The 10,717-nt window shown below is 44.8% G+C and overlaps 1 protein-coding gene across 3 annotated transcripts in view; it reads right to left on the reverse strand.

Moving 5' to 3' along the window:
- Positions 1–663, reverse strand: part of AFF3 (AF4/FMR2 family member 3) — a 324,957-nt gene extending 324,294 nt beyond the window's left edge. For all 3 annotated transcript variants that reach the window (XR_003532872.1, XM_027674908.1, XM_027674907.1), the window contains exon 1: positions 549–663. Coding sequence is in view for 2 of the 3 variants with exons in the window: in XM_027674908.1 (XP_027530709.1) it covers positions 549–601 (53 nt within the window). In the remaining variant the exon portion in view is untranslated. The remainder of the gene's footprint in view (positions 1–548) is intronic.
- Between the last annotated feature and the right edge of the window lie 10,054 nt (positions 664–10,717).

Below are 10,717 nucleotides of genomic sequence, written 5' to 3' on the forward strand. Positions count from 1 at the left end.
TAAAGACGGTCCGGGAGGGAGTTGCAGGGAGTAGGGGGCGAGGAAGGGGCGGTTTTAAAGGGGCGTGCAGGAAGAATGGGTGATGAGCTACGGGAGTGCAAACCGGGGTACCGGAGGCGGGTGAGCACAAGGTACTATTGGGCGGGGGCGGGGGGGGCAGAGGGGCGAGTGCAGGAGACCTCCGCCCTCAGCCAAACACCGCGCTCACCTCCTGGATCCACTCTGGCAGCCAGGGGACGGGGGTACCCTTCCCTCTGCTCCTGCCGGGCCAGCAATGCTGGGAGAGCAAGTAGCAGGAGAGACACCTCCCGGGGTACTGCACCCTCTGCTAATGCACCCGCTGCCCCAGTTATTGCACCCTCGAGCCAGTGTACTCCCCTTATCGCACACCTACTATTACTGCATCCCACATTTATTCCACCTCTCTAGGAAAGTGGACACCCATTCCAAATTATTGCACATCCCCCAGTTATTACAACCCTTTAGTAACCGCACATCCCCCGCAGCCCGCGTCCCCGCGCCTGGAGGGAAGCAGGGGCACCACTCACCATAGAGAGTCCAGGTCCCACTCCTGAAGGAGAGCTAAGTCGAAGCTGTCCATGGTGAGCGATGTCAGCGCCGGCGCGCTGCAACCACACGGCGTCCGGGGCGCATCGTAACTGCACCGCGGGCAGGGTGAGGGCGCGGAGCACCCCCGGCGCTGCCGGCGGCCCCTCTCCGCACGCGCGCGGGCAGGGACAGACCCCCACGACCACCTTCCTCCCGCTTCCCCCTAAAAGGAAAGCAAACACGCTCCCCCCAAAAGCGAGCACACGGTGCCACTGCTCGTGTGCGAGCGGCGCGGCTGGGCTCCACTCGGCTGGGCTCGGCTCGGCCGCCGCCGCGCTGCGCTCCCGCCCCGCTCCCCCGCGCCTCCTCCCTCCCACCCGTGCGCCGGGAGCGCGGCCGAGGCGGCGCGCGGCGCCCGCCCCGCGCACGCTGCGCCCGCGCAGCACCCGCTTGGCGCAGGGAGGGGGGGGGGGGCACAGCCCGCGGGGTACCGGGACTTTGCGGAAACTTGCACCCCCAGTGAGGGGTTTGGCCCGCCGAAGTTGGGTTTGGGATAGGGGTTTCCCCCGTCTTCCTCCTTCTCCTTCTAGCCGGGTGCCCTCGGGTGGGCCACAGCACCCCGACTGACCAGCACCTCATGCGTGGTGTGCACCAGGACGTTCGGCAGAGAAACACTAGGGAGAAACTGTGATATTTATTGTGGGACGCGGCCGTGGACCCCCTGGGCTGGTGCCGGCCCCCCACGGTGCCCCCACAAACCCTCTCCACAGTCCGGGGGCTGGGGTGGCTCAAGGCCTTTATACAACGATTCCTCATTAGATGTGTAATAAACTGCACCTGTGCAAGTCTCCATCTCCACGCAGGTCCACCTAGAGCTGCATAGCTCATTAAAGGTCCCTGAATTGCATGAAGCCTTTAAAAATGAGTGATCTGTGGTTAAAAATACAAGTACCAATCATCAGTGTTTGCCACCAAAGCGAGTCAGACGCCTCACGCTGTCCATCCAGCCTGCGTGAGGCAGTGGCTGTGATATCTGGCTGGCCAAGGGAGGCAGGCGCTCCTTATTTGTAGCTGCTGAATCACATTAGGAGAGGTTAACACACATTAAATACTTTCCAGAATGTTGAGCTTTTCAGCTAAGCAGTGAGTAGCTGCCAGAGAAGTGCCATGTCATCGCAGACGGGGAGAAGAAATGTGCAAAATCTGTGATGAAAAGAGGGGGCTATTCATGCAACAGCGCCAACGCGAATATCTGCAGAGCAATCCCACACTGGGAGATCCCTGCTCCTGGAGACCAACCCAATCCAGCTGGCAGCTGGCTAGGGACACCCCGATGTGCGTGGCACCCTGGCAGCCCAGAACAAGAAAATACTTGTTCAGGCTCGAGTATTTACGCAGGCTTCTCGTCTGATTTTGTGACTATGTCATTTGTTTCTGAGTTAGTTCGATTTAATTTAGAGTTGGTAATCCTGCATGGGCTGCAGCCGCAGCTTTGGCTGCAGCGTAGGCACACTGCAAGGGAAAGGTTTGAAAACCCCGACAGTTTGCACGCAGCTTTCGGCAAATCATCTGAAAGTCCCGAGCCACTCCAGAGCTGCTTCTGTTCCCTTGCACAGCCAAGGTGGTGCTGCCTCCTACTGCCAGAAGTCCCCCGACCCCTCTGGATGTGGCACATCTATGCCCTGGATTGACACACAGGAGCCGGCTCCTGCCAGGTTTGTCTCCTCGCCTTACCCGGGGGAGGCAGAAGGACATGTCCCATTTGAGAAGGCTTGTGGCACCCCCTGTCTAACCAGAGCAAATGAAGATGAAAATGAGAAAAACTCAGGCCAGTTCAGATGCCAGGCTTGGTCCAATACTAATGGACATGTAAACCCACCTGAAAACAGATTTTTCTGTCAGCTGAAGTAAAGCTTACCATGACTGAAGGTTGAGCTTGCAAAGCAGATAACATTCTCAATAAATATATTAGTTATGTGTGAAGGAGCAAAGGGTAGCATATTTATACTGACCTTTTCAAGTCACAGCCTGTGCTGCCTCACTGTTCTTATTTTAAGGGAAGTTGTGCAACCCACATTGCAGCATGGCACAGATTCTTTCCCTGGGATCCAGCTTACACAATGATTTGCAGAAGTGCTTAAATCACCCCTGAAATAGTACGTACAGCAGAGCAGGCTTAGGCTGTCTTTATGGACTAAATCGCTAGAGGTAGACTTTACATCAGCACTGGAGCAGATCATAGGTCATTCTGTAAAGCACAAGGTGGACTGCAATGCTCACAAGTGGTAGCTCACAAACACGTGGAAACTTGGAAGCAAAAATCTGTAGTCTAAATTCATCATCCAAACTGAGATCAATAGAAAAAGTAAACAAACAGCATGAATAGCACTGAGTGAATTAAATTTCAAACAGTAATATATAATGATAGCGACATAGGCAGTATGTTTTATGTTTTTAATATGTTTTAACACAAAAAATTATTATTTTTCTTTTACATTTCTCGCATGGATATTATTATTGTGGTTTTCTTTTCTTTCCCATCGTAGCCGTGATTCTCTTCTCATGCAGAGCAGAGAACATCAAGACTAATTGCATTGAAATTAATGTCAATTGAAAATCTCGACTGCTTTGGTTAGCTGCCAGGTGCTGGATGTTTCCCCTTTTTTCCTCTGGCCCTGGTGGCATTTTGGAAACTCCGTGTATGTGCGACCTTTAACCTTCTCCCCCTAATTTTGCTTCCTCTCTGATGTGCCTGGCTGGGCAGGCTTGGGACTTTGCTGTGCTCCTCTGCTGACTCCTCAGCATAACACTGTGGTTGGTTCCTGTGGCCGGAGCATTCTCTGTGCTCCATGGTCTCATTCACTCAAATACTTTCCGCTTGCCAGCCACAGAACAGTAACCTCACCTGCTACTGTCTTACTTAAAAGTGTCCCATCTATCTCCAATGCATTCCGTGATCAGAACAGTAACATACAATAAATTAGTGCAGACTGTTTAAAAGGACTTCAGGATTGTGCCTGAAGGAACTCCTTCCACACTGCCTGTTGCAACCCACAGCTTCCCCACAGCTACCAGCTCTCCCCTGTCATCCCTTGCTGTGTGACTTGTCAACATATTTTCAGCTCCTGTAGGGAGTGAATCCCGCCTCTTTATGAAAGCATGGTGTTATATATAAATAAAAGTATTCCATGTGCTATCTAATCCTGCTTGTTGTACATACATTTTTAATGATTCATGTAGGCATTACTTGCCCCCTCATTGTGCTCTTTCCTCTGTTAACAACTCTTCATTAAGAATAAGCAAGCAACTGTGCCCAGTCAAGCAGACTTTGTAAGAAGAGCTGAAGGCCTAAAAACAATGTGTAATTCAAATACCTTACATAAAGATTGCATGTATCAGTAAAGCTGAACATCATCTTAAAAGTCGACATCTCCCACTTCTCAGACTCTGTCATAAGTGTGGCATAGCAACATAGCCTGAGGAAGAGTTAAGATAATTTTAATGCAACATAAAATAAGGGGGAGGTGAGAAATACTATATTCTTAGTCAACATCCTCTATGCAAAATATCGCCATAGTATCTCTTTGGTATGACCTACCTTTAAAACATGTACCCAGCAAGAAATTAATTGCCAGAGAATTCATAAGCTGGATGCTTTCAAAGAAGAGGAGAGGAGTTCTAGAGGTGACCAGTGTAGGAAATGCTTTAGCATCAGTACAGTGAATCTCAAAAATGTGATTTTCTACATCTTACCCCACTTGTGCACACACCAATGCATAGGCCGTGGGACATGGGCAGTACCTTTTTTTTTTGCCTGTGAATTTCAGCAGTTGCTGGGGCAGCCTCACAGCCATGTACACAGAGTGTGGTCCGGGACTAGACAGTGCATCTTGCAGTTTCGGGAGTCTCTAAAGTAGTCTAATGACTATAGTTTATAATAGGTTTGCTATTTAAATTCAAATAGAGTGTTCCATTATAATTATATACTTATAGGCTTAATTGTAAAGAGTCTTAAATGTAGTGGTTTTTCATAACCTAGTAGTTTACAACAAGGCAAACCCACTGGATTATTTACTGTAGCCACCTGTATATCACAGCCTATGCAGTTTCACTGTTTTTCTCATATTGAGCTCAGTAACTTGCAGTTTGAGCAGTTGCACAGTCCACAGTTTAGTACTCTTAACATAATAAGATGTACATTTGTGGACAATTTTTTTACTCTTTAAATAGCTTTACTTTCCTCCTGTATCTGTATGTCTTCAAGCTGCTAATATTTCAATAAGTCAGTGCTAAGTTCCAGCACAGTGGCTGGTGTTGCTTCAGCAGAGAGTGAAATGAGCTCTGAATTGGGTTTCCCTATTTATTTAAGCTTGCAATCTGCTTTGAAATTCCTTAGGATGAAAGCTGTGTTTATGTCCGATTGCTAACATATGCCTAACCTTAAATGTGACTCAGCAGGTGTAAGTACTCCTTGATTCTACGCTCTTATACACCCCTTTATTGGATTATTATATGCTGTATTCGTTAGGTGGCTCTTCTCTAGTCACTACAGAAGATGCCAAAAATATTGTGAGTGATTTCTCTCCTGCAAATATCATCACATTCTATTTATACACTGTAGCTTCTGAGATTTGATAAGATCAGAGTGTAATATGGCATGGATACAGATGCTGTCAAAGTTAAGTTAACACAACATATTTCATCACTCTCCCACTTAACATGCATAATACACAAATGGTTGCAAGCTATCGCTCTTTTAAAGAAGCAAAATATATGGATTTAATTTTTAATGATTTAACTTGGTAATTAATCCAAATTATTAGTTAACAATAGCTAAACTGGAGAACTATAATGGATTCTCTGGATAATGAAAATATTTATTATTTTAATAAGTTGCATGGCTGGAAGTCTAAGTCAAGTCTTAGTCTACTGGCCACACATTGCTCTTGATTCACACATAGGACCCCTGTGGAGGTAGGTGGATGGCTGTGTCCCTAAACAAAGAAATATAAATTGCTGCTTCCGAGTACTGATGACATCATCTATCTTGTCAGCTGCAGAATTGATCCATCTTGAATTATAAGCCAGGGCTGAAGGAATTATGCCAATTAGAGAGACACAGATTTTTTTTTCTGGTTTTTTTTCTCTTTCCTATAGTTTTTTACCCACACAAAAGGTTTTGAGACCTATTTATATTATGAAAGTCTTTTTGTCACCTGAGCCCCAAAGAAAGATTTAAAAAGAAAATGTAATTGCTGAACGGAAGTGCTGCGAGGGCTGTTTCAGGCTCAGGGGAGGGGAAGGTCAAGTTTTTAACCTGGAAATAAAAGGACTGAACCCAACGCTATGAGTGGGTTTTCCCCGGGGTCTGGGTTGAACAAAGCCCTTTTGCTGGATGGTGGCTTTCTCGGCAATGGGGAGGGCACGACCTGCTGGCAATGAGCACGACAGGTACATGCCATCCTCCAAAGCAGAGCCCATTGAAGGGTCTTCAGGTTGGGGTCAGGCATGTCGGGCAGCGAAGAGGGTGTCCCCAGTGACAGCTCCCTATTACACATGGCTGCCAGTCACCCCCCAACAGATGTCAGGGGCCATCACACAAAGTGGCCAAGGGATCAGCGGATGGAGGCTCAAGCTGGTCACCACTGCCAGCAGCACACAATGCCCCTTGGACCCAAATAAGAAAGGTTATTAACATGTCCCTCATCTTTCCTCCAAAACTTTCTGAATTTGTGAGAGATGTCAGATTCTGTTAAGCGATTACTACTTCCTTTTGTCTGACATTCCCACCTTGTAAACAGCTTTAATAAATGCCATAATTACAATTCTCAGTGACTGCATCAGTTTAAGATTGCATCGTTTCAGAGCATCTCTTGGAGCAGCAGGTCCCTGAAGAAAACCTCCACGTGACAAAGGTTGCTGCCTGGCAGCCTTCGTTGAACAGGCAGAGGCAAGCTGGAGACAAAGGCAGTGGTGCACAGCACAATCCCTGCCTGCCTCCACACTGTGTCAGAGACTGTGCATGTTCCCCATCTCAAGCCACTGCCTGCAGCTCACAGACAAACCCTAAGCAATGCCAGTGCTGAGAAATTAGCACTGAGGAAAGATTACATTAAGATAGATAGATGATAGGTAGGTAGATAGGTAGATAGATAGATAGATAGATAGATAGATAGATAGATAGATAGATAATTTGGGATAATTACATTTACAAACCAAAACAAGGAGGAAGCAGGTGATCCTTGCTGAACAATCACCTGTGTGCTTTCTGGGGGTCTCAGGTGCTGCTGTGAGCTGGGATTAGTTACCAGCAGCCAGGACCTGCTGTGGGGCATGAGGTGGGAATGGAATTAGAGCCAGCATGCCAATCCCATTCTGGCCAGCTGTGGTCCCCAGGTCATCTTCACCGGGATCTGAAATGGGCTGTCCCCACTTGCTGTCCCACACAGATCACCCAAACTGGGCTTGGAGGTTGCTACCTGCTATTCTCCAAACCTAAGCAAAGGTGCTCAGCTCAGGATACAGGTCCTTTGCTTCCTGCTTCTTGCCTTTCATGGCAAAGGTTTATTAGATTCAAGGAAATAGTTCAGCATGGTCATCTGGCAGGTGTGGATGTGGACTTCTCAGGGGGGTTTACTCCTAGAAAGGGGCATCTTATGGTGAGTAACAGGCATTGAGAGTGGTAACGATCTGCCTGGGTGACAAGGGGACTGTACAGAAATAGCAGGCACTTAAAAGAAAACTCCGCAGTTTAGGGTGGGATCCTTTCACCACTGGTAACATCTCAGAAGGTGATAAAGGACTTGCCATGGGTGCAGATTAACCTATCATTGTCATGTTGAAATGTGTTCTCTGCCTTCCTCTAACAGCTGCAGGTGCTGCTCAGTTCCTGGGCTTGCAGGATTGCTGTTTGGATCCAGGGTGGCCCATCCAACCTTCCCTCACTAATTTGAAACTTGATGAACTGTGTGATCAGCAAAGCCCCAGAAAATGTCTCTCAGCTGAAGCCCTCATTTCTAGGCTACCAGGACCACCATGCAGGAGAATGTTTTGTATCATGAGGGAAAAAGAGGACCTTTTCAAAAGGCAGTAAGGTGTTTAAAGCATTATTTCTGCATGTCTTAGTGGGTTTTAATGTAGAAAAGGTTGTATATCAAAGTTAAAGGTCATGGACCTTAGAGAAATTCAAAGGATTCTTCAAAAAGAGGTTAAATATATTTAAAATTTATGAGTGTGCACCCATGCAAATTGGAAAAGGAAATTAAACTATATCTGCAGAAAAGGAAAAATAAATCTACTTACATATGATGTAGTTTAGAAAGTCAACTGTAGCTTTGAATGATGTCTGAACGAAAGGATAAGGTAATGCTGAGGAAGGTAATGCTGAGGAAGGCTTTATATTTGGGCTTAAAAAGCCATGTGGGGCCATAGGGAAAAAGGGTTTGCAATATATGTGTATACTCATTATAAAGAGTTTCCAGTAGAATGAAAACTATATCGAGCTGACTTTCAGCTAAGAGAGAAAGATGCACAGAGAGACCAAGCACAGCTTTTTCAACCTCATCAGTGTTTTCTGCACCACACTGTTTTCTGTGCTCCACGTAACTGATTTGAAAACTTACACACTGATATTTTTTCCTAAGTCTGGTTAGTACTTGGGGATCTCTATTTCTGCAAAATAAACTTCTAGTCAAAATAACTAGACTGAGAACAAAGGGGAAAATGATGAGAAATGTAAAGCAGAAGGAAACCGTTTCTGTGGATATTTCAGGGAGACGCTTATAGCAAGCAACAAGAGTAATTCACAATATTTTCCTTTAAACTAAAGGTGAAAGCCGTCTGTGTTTCAAGCCTGGCATGGCACAGTGTCTTACAATCTGTGTGCCACATTAAAAGAGCCGGTGATTTCAGCTCAATTCCTCATGAGGAGGCACTCACTGAGCAGTGCTGAACAATTGGGTCCCTGGGTAATAGTTTTATTGGCAAGGCCAAGAAGGGAACTGCCATGGAATTAATATTGCTGCACTGTGCTGTTCCAATTCTGAGGGCGAGAGAGGACTTTGCTTTATAATGCTGACACCACAAATCCCTTAATGAGCACTAAATTCACTTAACAAAATTCTAACCCCCTCAGATTTCTGATGTAGCTTAGCATGTCAGCTTTACCTTGGAGTTTTCTGTGTTTCTGTGTTTCTATGCCATCAACCCGAGCATCCATAAAGCCCATATTCCTTTTTTATTCACTCTACCTGTTTATTCCTTAGTATATTTACCCTTTTATTAAGAGCTTCCACTTGGTTAAGACTTGTTCAAGTATAAGCTCAACAGGAAGCATTTTCCTTTATACTGTAATAACTCTATATTGTTGCCTAGAGGGTGACAGAAAGTAACGTAAGATTCATAAAAATATAACTGTCTGAGCCAAGTAGATAGAATTATGGTAAGCATTAACCAAAGTGTATTTCTCTGTCCTATAGGGTAAAATCAGAACATCTTAATGTTTTCTTTCTTGGGTCACATAATTCTGCAAAAGTACACCAAGAGAAATGCCAGACTGCTTCTGCTTGATCATTACGTTCTGTACCAGCCTTTCAAATAGGTTTGCAAATAAAATTACTTTATTTCATTATGTGTCATTTTACATTTTGCCCATGCATCACCCCACCGAGACCATTTGGTTTAAGGCCTTTTTTTTTTAAGCTATAAGCAACTGGAATTTTAAACTCATTTAAGCTGTAATTCAGGATGCTTCTAGTAGCCTCTTTTTGTGTTTTACCATTAAAGAAGTACATTGATAGAAAAATAAAAATGCATGTCTTATCTTTATTCATTTTTTTTATCCAAGTAATAGTAAAAAAATCCAAACCTCCAAAAGGCACACTGCTGGAGAAACTTTAACCCTGTTGGAATCAGCATGGTGGTTTCTGAACACAACTTTTTTTGTTTGTTTTCTTTAAATTGGATGAGGGAAGTTTAGGCATGCTAATTTTCCCTTCCAAGTCAAGGAGGGTGAAACAGCCTATACATCTCTCACTCTCCTACAGTGAGGAGGTGGCTGAGCCACATCCTCCAGATAACCATGCTCCTTCCTCCTGAAAGAGAGGGTCAGCGTTTTGGAACTGAAATCCAGTAACGCCATATGTTCTGCGTCAGCAGCTAGACTAGCTCCATTAGCATCAGCAATAAGCTTTTTGATAATGTCTTACCATGCTGCAGAAGAGCTACTCATGTAGAGCAGCTGTCTCCTGCAAAGAGGAAGCAAAATTATAGTAGCAGCAGGATAAACACTGCAGGCAAAGTCATGAAGGTGATATTTGTTAGCAGTTGCAGGCTGAGAAAGAAATCTCACACCTTAGAGACTGAAAGAATAAAGGATGAGATGGTCTACTATAGTATTTTCATTATTTCCTTTCAACATTTAGTCAAATTAGCAAGTCTTAAATAAGATGGAACCAGGTATGGTTGTGTTGAGAAGGTACAGCAGAGTTGAAAAGTCTAGGCCATTTTTCACATCTCTAGAGTTGAGGATTCTGATGTTTTCTTTGTTCTGGTTGCCTAGTAATAATTTAATATTTTTATTTCTATATTTATTTTATTTCTTAAAAAGCCAAGAGGTGGAGGTATGTTGACAGACTGGAAAAGGAAGCTATCATTAATTAAAATTTTTTTAAGTCTAAGATTAAAATAGTGCTCCTGCATATAAATTTGCTTCAATGAGCTGGACTTGATGTAATGTTAAATCACTGTATAAATTAGGAAATGTATCAAACACACTGACTGGGGACTAGATGGTGCCACCAGTTTAGATGGTACAGATTCTGTTTTCCCTGTATCCTTCCTATGTGCACATGCAGCTTAGATGCCACTAAGTAATTATCCATTTCTGGTATAAATTACCTTTTTTCTCTGAAAAGGGACTAGTCTGAAGTCCATGAAAATGAGTGAAAATTTCTGAACTAGCTTGAGTACAAGTTGGACCAGGCCCAGAAAGAATCAGAGTACGGAAATTTGGGAGGCAGCAGTTATCTCTCTTGTTTGCTGGTAGAGTTGGAAGGGAAATCTTACAAAGTACTATGCAGCATGCAGTTCATAATGTCTAACTAATATGTGCATTCACTATCAGTGAGCCTCTGAACAAACCTATTTTCATCTGAAAAATCAAGCAAGG

Source organism: Neopelma chrysocephalum, unplaced genomic scaffold (genome assembly GCF_003984885.1).
Source record: "Neopelma chrysocephalum unplaced genomic scaffold, ASM398488v2 Primary Assembly neopelma1_25, whole genome shotgun sequence".
Taxonomy (NCBI): Eukaryota; Metazoa; Chordata; class Aves; order Passeriformes; family Pipridae; genus Neopelma; species Neopelma chrysocephalum.